Genomic DNA, 18504 nt, shown 5'->3' with positions numbered 1-18504 from the left:
AGTAATTCTCAGTACAAGAACTGTGAACAAGTCTTTAACAGAAGCAGGCACGAAAGCAGCTGCGAGCTTTCAGTATTTCTTGGCATATATTTCTGTCGTGTTTTCAACCCTCTCAATTGCTGCTGTGTTCTCTCTCTCTGCTCTCACTGTCCAGTTCCAGGAAGCCTGGGAAACCAGTGGACGCAGATTAAATTGAAAAATTCATGAAATTATTGCTATTATTGAGATATTAAAATACTGAAATTGGTAACTTTCTTTCCCCAAATGAGTTTAGGCACATGCAGTCTGATACTCTGTATTTTAAAGCTAAATCCTGCAGTATGAAGCTGACTTTCTCTCAAGATTCCCTGCTTTTAAACCCAATAGACTCCCAGGCCCACACATCCCTCTACATTAAAATTCAGCTCTTTATTTATTCAAGACAGTGCAAATCAAGCTCCTTACTTCTATGTACCAGCCAAGGTGTTCACTGATGATTCCAGCTTCTATGCAGTTCATTACAGGTTATACTGTATGTTAATTAAAAGTCAGCAGATTCAAGTATTTTTAATGTTGTGCCCACGGTTCACCGCAGAGAAATAGGCTGTTGGGCCCATGACGGCCATCAAGTATCCACGATCCCGTTTACCAGCACTTAGTTTGTAGCGTTCTGAGCCTTGCTGATTCAAGTGTTTTTACAGATATGTTTAAAATGTTGTGAGAGTAGTTGTTTCTAACACCTTCTCAGGCACTGAGTACCATGTTCCAAACACCCTCTGGGTGATAATCCAGTTTTCTCCAGATACTAATCAGAATCACCTTTTCTACCTGTGCCTTCAAGGATCTGTGAACGTACACCAAGGTTTCTCTGTTCCTAATACTTCCTAGGACGCTGCCATTCATGATGTATGCACTACCATCATTAGCTCGTCCAAAATGAATCACTGTATGTATCAGGATACATTTCACATGACATTGTTCTATTTAATTTAACAGCTGAAGAATATTATTATGTCGCTTAAGATATCGTCCACACTATTGACAATACCACCATTTTTGTGTCACCTGCAAGATTCCTATTCATACCCCCTACATTAATATCCAAATTGTTAATATACATTTGTAGTCTCCAACTACAAATTCCTCGGGGTACACATCTCTGAGGATCTGTCCTGGTCCCTCAACACCGCCAAACTGATTAAAAAGGCGCAGCAGCGCCTCTACTTTCTGAGGAGGCTTAAGAAAGTTCACCTGTCCCCTCAGATCCTGTCCAACTTCTACCGCTGTACCATAGAAAGCATCCTGACCACCTGCTTCACGGTATGGTACAGCAGCTGCACCACAGCTGACAGGAAGGCACTGCAACAGGTGGTGAAAACCGCCCATCACATCATCGGTGCCCCGCTCCCTGCCATGGCTGTCCTTCACCGCAAACGGTGTCTGAGACAGGCTGGCAAAATTATTAAGGACCCCTCACACCCCAACCATGGACTATTTGCCCTCCTCCCATCAGGGAGGCGGTACAGGAGCTTCAGGTCTTGCACCAGCGGGCTAAGGAACAGCTTCTTCCAAAACACCATTACCCTGCTGAACTCACAGGCCCGACGCTTGCCCCCCCCCCCTTCTCCAGTATTATTTATAGTTTCTATAATTTATAGTTAAGCTCTTATTCACCAGAATATAGCACATGTCAATCCTCATTTGTATATATTGCCTTAATCAGCATTTTACTACTTTGCACTCTGGTTAGATGCTAAACTGCATTTTGTTGTACCTGTACTTGTACTATGTGCAATGACAATAAAGTTGAATCTAATCTAATCTAAAAACATATAAACACAAGGAAATGCACATACAGGTTTACAGAAAAAAAAATGCTGGATTAACTCAGCGGCTCAGGCAGAAACTCTGGAAGCTATGGATAGGTGACGTTTTGAGTTGGGACCTTTTGTCAGACTAGTCATGACCCAAAATGTCACCTTTTCATGTCTTCCAGAGATGCTGCCTGACAACTTGTCTTCGATCCCATAGCCCTGTTCAACCAGAGTTACAAATGGGACTTTGTCAAAGACTCAAATTCTTCCGACAACAACTTTTATTTTAAACATGGTGTTTATGAAACCATGAAAATCAGGTGAATGGGAGATAAAATTACAAACAGTGACAGTAGTTCTATAAAGCTGTTCACCTTTCCGAGCATAAGCACACAGTTATTATCTGGGAATAATATAATGAGGGCAATGAGGTTGTTCACTATTCCAGTGAAATGAAATACCAATTTTCCACATATTCCCCGGAAAACATCAAGTATGAATGGTTTTACTTAGCTGCTTTCTGGTTTTAAATAACTATGAAGTCCTTTGCCAGCAATTACTGCCACTGCTAAGATTACAACAATGGTTCCATTACCTTAGGCTGCAGAAAGAGTCAATCGAAATAATCATGTAATCATGGCTGCTCCAGAATGCGGATGAGAAGGGAATGAAAAAATAGAAAATGCACTTCAAAAAGAAAAGTTACCAGAATAAAAATGGGATGCATAAAATAATAGTATGACTTTTTATTAAATAGCAATAATTTTATTAAAAAACTGTAGAGATTCCAGAACTCAAGTTTATAAATTATTTAAATAAAACTATGAGATGGGTACAAAACATGATCAAAAGGACTGGAAAAAATATTGATGAGTGGAACGCAAAGATGGAGATAATACTGTGTTAAAATCTTGATCAGAACCCCCAACAATTACTCGCCAAATGTAATGAATGTGGTGGCAATTAAACATTTAAAATCTGCGATTGGTATTCTCTGTTGAAAAGGGCACTAGGAAATGTGGAGAAATTATGGATGTTAAGGTGCAGATCAGCCATGTTTTAATTTCAAGGTATATCAGGGTCAATGGCTTGTTTAGTTTAGTTTAGAGATACAGTGCGGAAACAGGCCCTTTGGCCCACCAAGTCCGCGCCGACCAGTGACCTCCGCACACTAGCACTATTCTACACACACACTAGAGACAATTTACAATTTTACTGGCCAATTAACCAACAAACATGTACGGTTCTAGAGTGTAGGAGGAACCCGGAGCACACAGAGAAAACCCAAGCAGTCGTACGGAGAACGTACAAACTCCTTACGAACAGGACCCAAAGTCATAGGCTGTGGGCCAAGCATCGAAAATGTGTCAAGAATTTAACTTTCGTGACCCATGTCTCAGAACTACATGAAATTTTTCACAGATTTAGATAAAATATAATTGAGAAGGATGTCATAACTCGTCAGTGCCAAATGTTGCACATTAATTAATTAAACTAATTAGAAAATGAGATCGAAAAAGTAAGCACCATCTAGCGTCCAATGCCCATATTACACCATGAGGAGGCTAATTCCGTGCTAATTTAAACCATATATTATTATACCGTATATATATATACATGACATAAATATGACTGAAATCATATATAATGATGTATAATCATATTATATAAAAATAATATAATGAATATAATTGTGAGTGTGTATTATGAATGAGACTGCCGCAGAAGTCCGGCTCCTGAACCCACTTAATTAATGGGTGAGGGCAGTTCCTGTGGATTCCCCCGTTTACTGAACCCCACTGACTGCCAGTGTGCAGAGTGGGGGTCATGGCCATAGTGGGACTGGGGCGGTGCCAGGCTGGGAGAAGGCTCAGGCATCTTCCACTGAGAGGAAAATGCCTAACCCTAACCCTAACTCGCCCCCCCTTCCAGAGCTGCCCACGGCTGGAGCTGGAGCCGGTTTGGGACCGGCTGCAGGCTCCATACGAGTGGCCCCGCAGCACGTCCATCTCGGCCAGCAATCCCTTCTGGATCATCGTGGTGATGATGGTGGGGAGCAGCACTGCCCTGCACGCCGCCCGGACCGCCTTCAGCACCCCCATAGTGCCAGCTCCGTTAATCCACCCGCTCGCTCGCTGCAACACCGGCCTATCGACAGCCCGACCGACCACTCTCAGCACCCACCGACCGATCCTCCACAGCATCCATCGGCCTACCTACAGCCCAACCGACCGAATGACTGACTGACCGACTGACTGACCCTAATCCTAACCCTAGCTCTACATTTGTTATTTATCATTTGGTCTTGACGAGTTTCAGGTATGATTTATATATTTTTACACAATATGTTAAAAATGCAGGTAGGTCCGTGTGTTGGGTCACAAACTTGAACAAAAAAGCTCCTCGGCCCATAGCCTATCATGATCGAACCCCCCGTGTCTCTGGTGCTGTAAGGCAGCAACTCTACCGCAATGCCACCGTGCTGCCCTAGTTCCAGTCAGATAGTTGACTTGAGTAGAAGTCCTGTCAGTCATCAGCTGGCCATTCATTGTTGCCCTATGTCCACTCTCTCCTCAATCCTCGGCACCTGCACCAACATTCCTCCCCCACGCTCCCACCATCTGACAAGTAATTCAAATTCAGCTGTACTAGCACAATCCACACCAGCGAGCTCTAAACAAGTACAAACACTGTTGGTATACTGCTATCCTCTGGCAATGGTAATCAGGTCATGGAAATTGGCACTGCCCTCGGAATGGGACATCCATGCTTTTTCAGTACAAATAGCCTAGGGAAGCATGCAATGAATGAAACTAGACCACGTCAGAAAGTGGAAGGGATGGCACCACAGAAGATCAGAGGATGGGCATGTTTGGTAATCCCGAAGGTGGCCAGGCCTTAAAGTGAACATGCCTGTGAAATACCACAAGAATACCAAAATGAAAACTGCATTCTTTGTGCATGAGAGAGATGCTGAAGCCATAACTCCCCTGGTCTGTGTGTAGTTGGATGACGTGAGTAGATCCAATAAAAATGTATACTTGCATTTATATAGTCCCTTTAACCATCTCAAACTATTTAAAAAACATTTTACAACCAATTACATACTTCTGCATTCAGTCACTGTGGACTGCACTGCACAGTGGATTTATACTTTATAGACAAAATGAGTGACTCACAAAATAATTTAAAAATATAATTAATGTGTTGTAATTTTTATTGACAATGGCCTACTGTAAAGCAGCGTAACCACTTAACTGTGGCAAGCATTATTTGGGTATCTTGGTTGTCTGTCTTCAGAATGGTTGGCTGCTCCTTCCTGACTATTAATGCCAGCAGGCATTTGAGAGTATCAGGATGATTAATCAACCAGCTTCTGATTTTTTATGGCATTTATTAGAATATGGCACAAAAATCTGAGATTCAGTATGGACCATATGCCACATGTAAGGCCATTAATTAATAAATCAATATATGAATATAAAGGTGGATGATGGGCAGATAAAAATGATAAATTCGGTCTATTTAAATATAGTTCCTGTACAGTGACCATTTTCCTCTATTTCCGTTGTGGCTTTCCTGGATACACACTCCTTGAATCAAGATATCCAAACTATGTAAATGTTACTATTCTTACCCTGGCGTGTTCTAACTATTTCTTTCCATATTGTAAAATATACAGGAAACAGGAGAATGTACAGAGAAACCACAAATGAAATAAATTATGACAACTAGGGAAATCTGTAGAATTGAAGTCTGATTATCTGTAGTTTATCTTTTTATGAATTGCATTGTTAAACCTGGGGTTCGGTGAGATGATCATTTCAGAGATTCAGTGGCAAACATCACTGAACCTCCATAGGATTATTACATCAGATGGCAGCCATAGCTCACTAGCCAAACACACCTCTGTGTCAGATAGTTTGAATCTAGTGATTTTCCAGTGGTTTTGGGCATATAATCCTATCTGACTTTTAAATGCAATATTTAGGGTCTGCTGCACTGCCTGAAGGCACTTTTTTGGAAGAATCGTTAGACTGAGGAACCTCAGCATTCGCAGGTGGATGTAAAATATACCATGACAGCTTTAAAAGCATTGCATAAGAATTTGGCCAGGGATTTTAGCTGTTATTTATCCTCAATAAACATCAATAAAATGATTAGCAAGCAATTATAACCTTGCTGTGCATGGACTCTTACAGTGCAGAGACCAGCTGCAATACCAGAGTAACTACATTTTGAAAATACTTTGCTGGCTGTAAATGTCTTTGACATGTTGAAGTCACAACAGCCACTATATCAAAGAACATTTATTTTCTTTGAGCTTTCATTACGTGTCCAATCTCTACTGATTGCTGTTTTCAGATTAAATTTCAATTTTTTAATCATTCAGTCATTAACTTGGTTACATTTACTGATTTAATGAATTCATTAATATGGTGCTGAAGTATGTTATCAGAGAGATATAGACTGTTAAAGTGGTATGGCACAATGGACCCACAGCATAATGAATTGTGTGGTGTGCCTAAGCAAGCAGGCCTGAATGAATAATGTGAGGTCAACTGATTGCAATTGTTCTGTTTTTTTATAAAACCTGAGGCATTGTCATCCTATATTTCATAGCTTATGGACAGGTTAACAACATGCCGAATGATGTCGCAGTGTAGAGGAATACACTGTGTTCAACTAATACTCCTTAAACCTCTGGGCTCTTTAGAACCCATGCTGACCCAACATTGCCTTAATTGTACTTTGTCAGGTTTCTAAAATAACACCAAAAGCTTTCAATATTATGTTTTAGGTCCCCAGAAGACACGTGTAATGGAGTATTAGATGACTTTGTGGATACAAAACTTCTCAAAATAAAAAACTAGAGGCTACCTACAAGTAAGAATAATTTATAAGAACATAAGAAATTTAAATGGAGCTCAAAGCCCATCAAGTCTGCTCTGCTGATCAACGAGATCACGGCTTATCCCCTCCAGTCAATGTGCTCCTTGAGTGAGAAAAATGCTTTGCCACTACTTCAAAATGACATATGTTTCATTTAAAATGTCTTCCTATGCTGACTGACCAAATCAAATATGCAATTACAACTTGGATGAAAACATTCCAATATTTCAATTCTTCTTCTTAAGTTCAATGCTTACCAAGGCTGCCAACTGCTCTGCCTCTTCAAATGTCATTCTCAAAGCTGCCTTAACCATTTTGCTCCCTAAAATGCCATCTTTGACTCTCTGAATGCCTTAATTTCTCTCTTCTCTCTGCTCGTGGATTATGAGATCTTCCCTCTAACAAGTAAATGCCTATCCCTTCCTCTTTGAATTCCATTAATATAACCTTCACTAGTAGGCAGAGATGCATTTCATGTGTTAAATGTGCTTTTTATGTGAAAGAGCATATGTGCAAACAACATTAAGAATGTAGCAACCCACTTCAGATAATATCACAGATATTAAAATTTGTGAAAGTGATATATTATCTCTGTCCACTCCTAGGTAGTTTAAGAATCAATTATTTCTACCAGCTTTCTTCTCAATTATTCCATTATGACAGTTACATTTCTAATGGAGCCTCCTCCCATGTTCTACTGGTTGCTCCACTGTATCTCAACATTATATGCTTGTACCATTAAAATAAACAGAAAAGGCTGGAAACGCACAGAACATAGAAGCACCAGTGGAGAGAAAAAGAGATTTAACATTTCAGGTTTAATGACGTTTATCTAGAACATGGCAAAGATCTTTTCAAGTTTTTAATCCTTGGACTATTCTTCATTTACCCATTATTCCTTGACAACATTAATTGTATTAATAAGATAATAGAGACATATCTATCTTTCTGTCATGATAAAACAATTTTCACTGTACAGCTTTTCACTTGCAATTGAGCCAATTTATTTTTAAATTGTACTGCTGCAATGAGTATCTTGTATAAAGCCTAACGAAAATTCAATGTTATAGCTCGTTCATATTTTCTAATTTTTGCTCAAGATTATTTTGAAGGCACCCATTCAAAATTGACTTTTGTTTGTTCCTATATTCCTTCCTACTTTATATCAAATAATAAATAAATGTAATATTTTGAGTTTTGACAAATACACTTTTGGGATTGAAACATTACCAAGCATTGCAATGTTTGGGAACAAAATGCCTCTATAAATAGTTTTGGAAGCTGCTTGCAATGATCTAACTATCGACCACTATGTGTGTTCACAAAAAGGAAATGTAGTTCTATGAAATCTTTCTATATGTTGAGCAGGGAGGGTTTGGATTATGTATAAGTGAACTGGAAAGAATGAATGTTTTCCATAATCAATAAATCATTAACATAAATGCAACATGAATATGAACAAGCATCAACCTGAAATGTTAACTCTGATGATTAGGAAAGAACTGCAGATGCTGGTTTAATTTGAAGGTAGACACAAAATGCTGGAGTAGCTCAGTGGGACAGGCAACATCTCTGGAGAGAAGGAATGGGTGACGTTTTTGTGTCGAGACCCTTCTTCAGTCTGAAGAAGGGTCTCGACCCGAAACGTCACCCATTCCTTCTCTCCAGAGATGTTGCCTGTCCCGCTGAGTTACTCCAGCATGTTAACTCTGATTCTCTTTTCACAGATGGCGCCTGACCTGGTGGGCAGGTTCAAGGTGTTCTGCTTTTTTTAAGTTAGATTTCAAGTATCCATACAATTTTGTTTTCACTTGTTGATATTCAGATAGTTAGTGAATCAGTTGATTGCCCACTTAAACAAAAGCAGACCTTTTGGAAAAGATGGCCTAATAGAGCACTACAAAGTCTGATAAAGGAAGACAAATTTGCTGCAAGCAAGACAATTTTTATAGATTCACCTACCATACATTATCTATAAATTCATGGCAGTCCCCTTTTATTTTCACCATTCTGGTTAATCTGAGATTTTACGCCTTCATTACCAACTTTGTATTTGGGGATGTGATACAAACTGACAATTCATAATGCAGTAGAATTCAAAGTATTTTCAGTATAAACTAAATTTATCAAAAGCTTGTCAAAGCTTCTAGGATTTTGCAAGTGAGGGATGCCACATCACAAATATATTCACATCCAGCTCTGTTACAATTGCCTTTAAATCTTGAAAACTCGATTATCAAGCTTGCTTTGGAAGCATGCTTGTGGAATCAAGAGTTCAAGAAAAGAGATGATTTAAGGGCGTGCCCCACTTGGCCATCATTTGTGCGTCACGCAGACGGAGCGCGAAGATTTTGTACATCACAAAATCCTGCGACGCCGCGCACGGCCGCGCATCACTGCCTATGTCATCGCGCACAATGCGCACATCACGTGCGTGTTACGACGCGCGCGTCATGCATTGTGACGCGTAAATGATGTTGTGTAAATTCCGCGCAAATGACGGCCAATTGGGGCAGGCCCATTAGGAAACAATTTATCAAAACATCAACAAACGATCTGCTTTCTTGGCATCAAGTACAAAATCAAAATTATCCAGCTTGTTCAAACTTATATACCAACTCCTCACCTCAGGCCAATGATATTAAGCCAGAATTATTCACATTTTCCCAGTTGATGTTGATTGGCCTGAGATGAATCAATTCAAACAAATTAAGGTCAGCTATGATGAGCAAATTAAGCTAAGTGATGTTCCCAAAGCTTGGAGCACTAATTTTCGATATTATTATCATCAACCCTACACGTGATTTGGTAGAGTTACTCCTGTGCCCTGGCACTTGCTCTGAAGAAAATAAGCATGTTGAAATCTTCTCTTTGACAATCTGTTGCAAGACAATAAATTACCACTAAAGATTGGTAAAATAGATCATTGGAAGTGTGGAGTAATCAGGCCAATGTTCCTGATGGTTTCATTGATCTCCTACCATACATTCACCAAGACACAAAGTGTGAAAGGAACCCCATGAAATTCCACAGCGTATGCATCATTAACTACAGTTCTCTTAAGTCCATTATATGTTTTTTAATTTTGAAGTTACTATAAAATGCAAGCGATGTAGATAAATTATTTGTGTAGGAAGGAACTGCAGATGTTGGTTTAAACCGAAGATAGACACAAAATGCTGGAGTAACTCAGTGGGACAGACAGCATCTCTGGAGAGAAGGAATGAGTGACGTACGGGTCGAGACCCTTCTTCAGACTGAAAGTCACGGGAAAGGGAAACGAGATGCAAACAATCCAAGTTTGTCCAACCAATATCTGAATATGTATCATTCTCTGAATATATGATTTATGTCTTTCAATTATATAGAATTAGTATGCATAGATTTGGGAGCAAGAGAAGCCAAAAGCTACATTTCTTCTGTAATAAACTCCACATTTTAAATACTAATTTAGTGAATCAAAAGATTTTTTGAAATATTTGAACTTTAGTACATTAGGTATGTATATAGCATATGTTTAAATAAATCCCCATTAGTGTATTATCCTAACTCTACCTTTGACTGTTAATCATTTTTTTATTTTGTTTTTGTAAGGTATACAGATACATCTGAGAAAATGTAGATCTATCATCTGTAAACATAAGCACCAGTTGCATGGCTAAATGTTCGAATCCTTAACAGAAAGAAAAATAAATATTTTTACGTAATCCTACCTGGAAGACATTTTGCCCACTTCACGATTCGAACCATCTGTTTCTCAGCCAACCTGTTCAAACTGGACAACAGGTAATTGGTTGTGTCTGCTTGGCTGCTGTCGTAAGATGCATAAACGACCTCGGGTTCAATGGTTTCGAGAAGGGTGATCAGAGACGGGCTCACATGAGGTGGCATCAGTGAGAAATGGGGAACAAGGGTGGTGCTACCACTTGGTTCTGGCAAAGAAGCAGTGAACATGATCCCTTCTTTAGGGCTGTGCGGAGGTTGCTGCTCTTCATGCAGCCCTTTCACCTTTCCCAGTTTCTTAGACTTCCGTGCTGAGAGAGAAAGAAAATAAATATATTTTGTCAGCAATTTTTTTTCATTTCGACTCTGACCGCAGAATCTGTACATCTAAACTTCTGTGCATGTAGATTAAGAGTCAGTCCATTTTCATGTGTAGGAGAGAACTGCAGATGCTGGTTTGAATAGAAGGTAGACACAAAATGCTGGAGGAACTCAGCGGGACAGGCAGCATCTCTGGAGAGAAGGGATGGGTGATGTTTCAGGTCAGGCACTTCAGACTGAAGAAGTGTCTCGACCTGAAACGTCACCCATTCCTTCTCTCCAGAGATGCTGCCTGTCCCGCTGAGTTACTCCAGCATTTTGTGCCAACAGACCATTTTCATGTTGATTTAGTATTTACAGACACTACACCAAACAGATCATTTATTATCTCTCTGAAATCTCTTACTCCAAGAAATCTATTCGGATACAGAGGTCTGCTTGCAATTCAGTGCATATAACCACTGCTCTCTCACTTCCAGCAGTCCTTCAGAGAGAGCCACTTTGGGGTGTGGTAATAGTGAGGTCCATCGGAATGGGATGCACTGGGCAAACGAGAAAGTGAGCAACCAGAAATAATTTGTAGAAGGGAAGACCAGAGCATGATGCTCTTCAAATCTACAACCTATTTCACAATGTCTCCTTGTAAAAGAATGCTTATTGAACTGTGGGTGCCAGTGGCAGCCTTTGATGGAATGCAGAACATTGCTGGATCAGGTTGCCTACCAAAGGTTACATAGAAACATAGAAAATAGGTGCAGGAGTAGGCCATTCGGCCCTTCGAGCCTGCACCGCCATTCAATATGATCATGGCTGATCATCCAACTCTGTATCCTGTACCTGCCTTCTCTCCATACCCCCTGATACCTTTAGCCACAAGGACCACATCTAACTCCCTCTTAAATATAGCCAATGAACTGGCCTCAACTACCTTCTGTGGCAGAGAATTTATATTTATCTTGGGGAAACACATTCCCCAATCAAATATTCCATCATCAGCCAATTACACAAAGCTTGCCCTCACCCACTATGGAAAATCCAATACACCTCTACAGAATGGCTATACAATGGTACTAATTACTAATCTGCCCCCCCTCCCTTCTAAAGCAATATGGCATTCTTGATTCCCATTCATTGCTTCTTATTTCCAAAACTGCTAGGCCTATTTTCCCTTAAACTGTCTTATCCTTCCATCGTTGTTGATCTATCCCACCATCCAGTTTAGGTCTAAAGGTGTTCAGCAGATGGGCATCAGTTCATGCTCAACATTCGTAGGGCAATTTCCATCCCAAAGTTTGCCTCCCGAATTAATTTTATTCAGAAGCACATTCACACTTGAACATTGGGGCCTTGAGAGCTCCCTAGTGGAGGACGCCATGTCAAATACTCTTTGGTTATATGCAGAACAATAAAACAGATACATCTGACATGATTCACGTTATAATCACATACAGTCATTTCAGCAGAGAGGATTTACTTGATAAACATAGAAATAGAAACACAGAAAACAAGTACAAGAGTAGGCCATTCGGCCGTTCGAGCCAGCACCGCCACTCAATATGATCAAGGTTGATCATCGTAAATCAGTACCCCGTTCCTGCTTTCTCCCCATACCCCTTGATTCCGTTAGCCCTAAGAGCTATATCTAACTCTCTCTTGAAAACATCCAGTGAATTAGCCTCCACTGCCTCTGTGAAAAAGAAAAGGAAGTTTCAGTAGGTGTTCCAAATCAGATGGCCATGTATAATAGTGGATCAAAGGACAACTGGAAACTGTTGACCAACTAAAATTGGCTCTGACTGTTGTGGGAGGCCATGGTGGCGCAGCGGTAGAGTTACTGCCTTACAGCGCTTGCAGCGCCGGAGACCCGGGTTCGATCCCGACTATGGGTGCAGTCTGTACGGAGTTTGTACGTTCTCCCCGTGACCGTGTGGGTTCTCTCCGAGACCTTCGGTTTCCTCCACACTCCAAAGACGTACAGGTATGTAGGATAATTGGCTTGGTGTATGTGTAAATTGTCCCTCGTGTGTGTAGGAGGTGCGGGGATCGCTGGTCGGTGCGGACTCGGTAGACCAAAGAGCCTGTTTCTGCGCTGGATCTCTAAATTAAACTAGACTGTTATGATTTGAACAATAAAAATAGTTACCTCCCAAGTTCATTCCTGCATGCAGACACTTTCGCAATCGGCACGCGGGGCAGTTTTTTCTCCGGATTTTGTCAATAATGCAATCGTTTCTTCCTGCACACAAGTAGTTTTGTTGCCCTAGTTGAAGGAAAAGATTATGTAAAAAAATGTACAAAAATATTTCATCAGAGTTAAGGGATCTAACCAGTTTAAGTTTATAGTTCCAAGAATTCCATGGACATTCAATAAAAACACAATATATATTACCGGGTTTCGGCCCGAAACGTTACCTATTTCCTTCGCTCCATAGATGCTGCTGCACCCGCTGAGTTTCTCCAGCATTTTTGTGTACCATATATTACCATGTGCAATATTGAAATATGCACCAAAAACAGAATACATAGAATTAAATAGACAATAGACAATAGACAATAGACAATAGGTGCAGGAGTAGGCCATTCGGTCCTTCGAGCCAGCACCGCCATTCAATGTGATCATGGCTGATCATCAACAATCAATACCCCGTTCCTGTCTTCTCCCCATATCCGCTGACTCCGCTATCTTTAAGAGCCCTATCTAGCTCTCTCTTGAAAGTATCCAGACAACCGGCCTCCACCATCCTCTGAGGCAGAGAATTCCACAGACTCACAACTCTCTGTGTGAAAAAGTGTTTCCTCATCACCATTATAAATGGCTTACCCCTTATTCTTAAACTGTGACCACTGGTTCTAGACTCCCCCAACATCGGGAACATGTTTCCTGCCTCTAGCGTGTCCAAACCCTTAATAATCTTATATGTTTCAATAAGATCCCCTCGCATCCTAAATTCCAGTATACAAGCCCAGCCGCTCCATTCTCTCAGCATATGACATTCCCGCCATCCCGGGAATTAACCTTGCCTACCAATGTCTGAAAGTCAGCGAATGGCATGTTGGCCTTTATAACAAGAGGAGTTGAGTATTGGAGCAAAGAGGTCCTTCTGCAGTTGTACAGGGCCCTAGTGAGACCACACCTGGAGTATTGTGTGCAGTTTTGGTCTCCAAATTTGAGGAAGGAATTCTTGCTATTGAGGGAGTGCAGCGTAGGTTCACAAAGTTAATTCCCGGGATGGCGGAAATGTCATATGCTGAGAGAATGGAGCGGCTGGGCTTGTATACTCTGGAATTTAGGATGAGAGGGGATCTTATTGAAACATATAAGATTATTAAGGGTTTGGACACGCTAGAGGCAGGAAACATGTTCCCGATGTTGGGGGAGTCCAGAACCAGGGGCCACAGTTTACGAGTAAGGGGTAAGTCATTTTGAACGGAGATGAGGAAACACTTTTTCTCACAGAGAGTTGTGAGCCTGTGGAATTCTCTGCCTCAGAGGGTGGTGGAGGCCGGTTCTCTGGATACTTACAAGAGAGAGCTAGATGGGGCTCTTAAAGATAGCGGAGTCAGGGGATATGGGGAGAACGCAGGAACAGGGTACTGATTGAGGATGATCAGCCATGATCACATTAAATGGCGGCGCTATCTCGAAGAGCCGAATGGCCTACTCCAGCACCTATTGTCTATTGTCTATCAACACCATCCTACACCCACTAGGGACAATTTTTACATTTACCAAGCCAATTAACCTACAAACCTGTACATCTTTAGAGTGTGGGAGGAAACCGAAGATCTCGGAGAAAACCCACGGGGAGAATGTACAAACTCAGTACAGAAAGCACCCGTAGTCGGGATCGAACCAGGGTTTCCGGCGCTGTATTCGCTGTAAGGCAGCAACTCTACCACTTCGCCACCGTGAACGCCCTCAGTCCCTATGGCTTGATGTATGTGTAAATATTCCTTAGCCAGCTACAGGGCATGCAGATGATGGATGAGGCTTGCTCTCCCCCTTTCAATGAATGAACCTTTACTTTGTTTCAAACTCTTTCCTTCTGCTATAGTTTAAATGAGACTGGATTGAAAAAAAATGATCTTCAGGGCTCTTGATAGAGTGGATGTGGAGTGGATGTTAGCTCTTATGGGAGAATCCACAATGAGGGGTTATCCACTTAAGTAAGCAAGTAAGTAAGTAAGTAAGTTTATTGGCCAGGTATTCACATACAAGGAATTTGCCTTGGTGCTCCGCCCACAAGTAACAACATGCGGTGAACTTTTGGAATTCGCTTCTTCAAAGGACTGTGAGTCTTCGAATATTTTTAAAGTCAAGATGATAGATGCTAGATAGGAAAAGGGTCTAAAAGTTAGCTTGACTGTGAACTTTGTGTAGTTGAGGTTACGGCCAGTTCAGTCGTGAAATGACTGAATATGTTGAAGATGCCAACACCTACTCTTCTTCCATATGTTAGTTTAGATGTTTGTACACAGGCAATGAGCAAAAAACAGGTCTCCAATGCCTAGAGCCTGATTTGGCAGCTGTGTAGTAAATATGCAAAAATGAGGGAAACCGAGGTCACTTGATTACATTTTAATAGTGAGGGAACAATATCATTTGTCACCCTGAAGCATTTGTTTAAAGATCTTGTAAACATTCTCAAGTGTGCAGTTCCGAGAACAGTGTTGTCCGTTTTCCCTTTACACTGATGTCCACTGTCAGTTTTACTATGGTTCACTCTGAAGTCAGCAGCTTCAAATTCCTGGGCGTTAACATCTCCGATTACTAGTCCTGGACCTCGCCATCCCTCTTCACCCTCCCTCTTTGTTCCCCTCACCCCCTCCCCTCCCCCACTCTTCCCTCACCGTTCTTTCCCTCTCCTTTCCCCTACCCTCAGTCACCCCCTCTCTCCATAACCTCTCTCACCTCCCTTACCCCCCTGTTCCCCCTCTATCTCCCTGCTCCCCCACTCCTCACCTTCCCCCTTATCCAACTCCCACGTCACCTCCCCCACTGCCCTCCTCCCCCTCGATTCTCCACTCCCAACCTCCCCCACTCCCCCCTCCTCTCCCTCTATCCCCCCTCCTCCCCCACACTCCCTCCTCACCTCACCTCCCCCACTTTCCTCTCCCTCTCCCCTTCCTACCCCCCTCCTCTCCCCCTATCTCCCTCCTCCCCCACTACTCACCTCCCCCTATCCCACTCCCCCACTCTCCCTCCTCAACATCCCCACTGCTCTTCTCTCCCTCTATCCCCCATTCTCTACCTCCCCCACAACCCCCCAAATGCAAATTGTCTTTTTTTGTAAATCAAACCTCCCCCCAAAATTTGATTAAAACAGTTTTTTTTTAAATAGCAATTTTTTATGTAAATGAGATCCGGGATCCCATTGTATAAGCTGCTAACGGACCATACAAGTGGAACTGATTTTTGTCAAAGTGGTTTATGTAAAGTTTAAAATGTGAATAGCTTGTAAAATATACCACCAATCTGAACGAAACTTGCCACAGCACACCACAGGACAATGGTGAGTAAGATGGGCCAAAAACTGTAGCACTATCGTGTACCGTTTAGGTGTAGTTTCGGGATCACACACATACAAACAAACAAGATGAGAGTTTTAGTAATATATAGATGATAAACTTGGCCATGTAGGCGATATGGGACATACTCAGGATAGGTAATCATGCTGGTGGATTGGGATCCAAATAGTCTGCTGGTAAGGAAAACCACCCAATAGCTTGGGAAGAAGGCAGCATGGCAGGTTAAATAGGCAGAATAGTTTGGTGCCCAAGTATGGCAGAAGTCTCTTGGGCTGAATGTGCAGGCTGGCTAAGCAGCTGAATAGGTAGAGTGAATACCTTGTGAATGGGAGAATGAATGTACAGAGACAATCACTAGCTGCATCAGTTACCACAAGGCATTCAAACATGAAGACAACAAGGAGATCTTTCCAATTAAGCAGAGAAACAGATAGCAGGCTTATAATTAGATACACAAAAGTGTTTACAGCCTCTGATTTGGGTGTTTTAATAAATTGAAATTGTTAGCAAAAAGACAAAAAGCTATGAGATTTGTTTAAGCAGCACATGTTATATATGCGACACACAATTCAATTTCAATGAAAAATCATTTAGAAAAGTAAGTTATGGGTTATTGCAGATTCTTCAGAGCCGTCTGTGTATTTGATATATTAATCCAATGAGATGCATGTCTCAATTCTTCTGTTGACATTTTCATTCACATGGATGACATGAGCCACTCATACAAAAAAAACAGCATCACATCTTCACTGTTAAATCTGCTTGGTTCCTAACCTTTGGAGACTGGTAGTACCCAATTTATTTAATATATACCTATCCTCAACTTTCTCAGCCACACCCTCCATCACTCCACAGTTCATGGGCGCCATCTGATCACCTTCCTCAACCAGCAAACAACATTTGAAGAAGGGTCTCAACCTGAAAAGTCACCCGATTCCTTCTCTCCAGAGATGCTGCCTGTCTAGTTGACTTACACCAACTTTTTGTGTCTATCTATGATTGCAACTCTCTATCTAGGCACTAATCTGCTGCTTGACTTATTCCCTACCCATTCCTCAACTTCAACTATGGAGGCTCCTTCATCACTAAACACTGACACTTCAGCCGATCCCAGCTGCAGAACCCCAATCAATCACTGACCATTTTCCCCCTAACAATATCCCAGCTTCACACTCCCAGTCTTGATTTGGTTTAAAGGTCCCTGGCCACTGACTCTCTTACTAATTTCTTAGCCCAAACCACTTACTCATCACCTGGCGCTCATGCCAATGCATGGCCTTCCCCTGGTCCTCAGCTGCGACTTTATTTTCCAGTGGTGGACTCCCAAACAATATATTCGCTGGCCTATTGCTCTCCCATCCAGTTACTGAGAGAGTTCTGCTACCATTCATTTTCTAGGCAATTTTTTCCCCTCCATTTAGGCCAAAGGATCAAAATAGAAAGTTTATGGTGAATAGAACAGTTAAGTCATTTAAAATATTTAGCAGGAAATAGACTTCTGAGGTTATTGTGGATATATCTAGTTCACTACTGACTTTTCTTTGAACATATAAAAGAAGTACTGTGTTGTGTTTGTAGCAAAGAAACAAAAATAGTGTTAAAGGATAGTCCCTGGGCTCATCCTATTCACAAAAGTTAAGAATATTATCACTGAGATGTTTTTGATGTTAAAACGTGGAGGTAATATTACGTAATGCAGTGCTTATTCTTGGTGGAAGGGAGGGCCTCATAGCACACTAGCGGAAAATCTCTGCTTCAACATGTTAATAAAGTCAGAATGAATTGATTTCAACTACTGTAGTTCATAGTTGAAAGAAATATGATTCTAAAAATAGAGATTGGAAGGATAGGGAATTTAAGGTTACTTGCAATAAGTTACCATAAAAGCTATTTGTAAAAAGGTCTTAAGAGACAATAATTTTTTACACAAGCCAGGAAATCTGAGGAAGAAAGGCAATTAGCACTAAAATTTTCACCCAAAATTCATTATTACTGTAGGACATGATGGTGCGAACTTCTGATTCACTGCAGATGGCTTTAATTGCATCTTAAACTTGATGAATCTTTTAATGATGTGAAGCTAATACTGGTTAGCAAGGACAATGATTGCAATGACTACTAAGGGAAGAGAATAATATTACTTGCCAGACGTGAAGGTCAGTAGTAAGAGGAAAGAGGATGCTGTGTTTGCCTGGGGATGCCAGTTTAACAGAGTTTGCAGTAGCATTCCATCAAGAGACATGCC

General features: G+C 41.3%; 1 protein-coding gene across 3 annotated transcripts in view; it reads right to left on the bottom strand.

Annotated features, from left to right (window-relative positions):
- Nucleotides 1-18504, bottom strand: part of nr3c2 (nuclear receptor subfamily 3 group C member 2) — a 264566-nt gene that overhangs the window by 59583 nt on the left and 186479 nt on the right. For all 3 annotated transcript variants that reach the window (XM_033017777.1, XM_033017761.1, XM_033017769.1), the window contains exons 4-5: nt 12874-12990; nt 10400-10720 (exon numbers count right to left, since the gene is read on the bottom strand). In XM_033017777.1, coding sequence (XP_032873668.1) covers nt 10400-10720; nt 12874-12990 — 438 coding nt within the window. The remainder of the gene's footprint in view (nt 1-10399; nt 10721-12873; nt 12991-18504) is intronic.

Source organism: Amblyraja radiata, chromosome 1, assembly GCF_010909765.2.
Source record: "Amblyraja radiata isolate CabotCenter1 chromosome 1, sAmbRad1.1.pri, whole genome shotgun sequence".
NCBI classification, from domain to species: domain Eukaryota; kingdom Metazoa; phylum Chordata; class Chondrichthyes; order Rajiformes; family Rajidae; genus Amblyraja; species Amblyraja radiata.
This window is presented reverse-complemented; position numbering and strand designations above follow the sequence as displayed.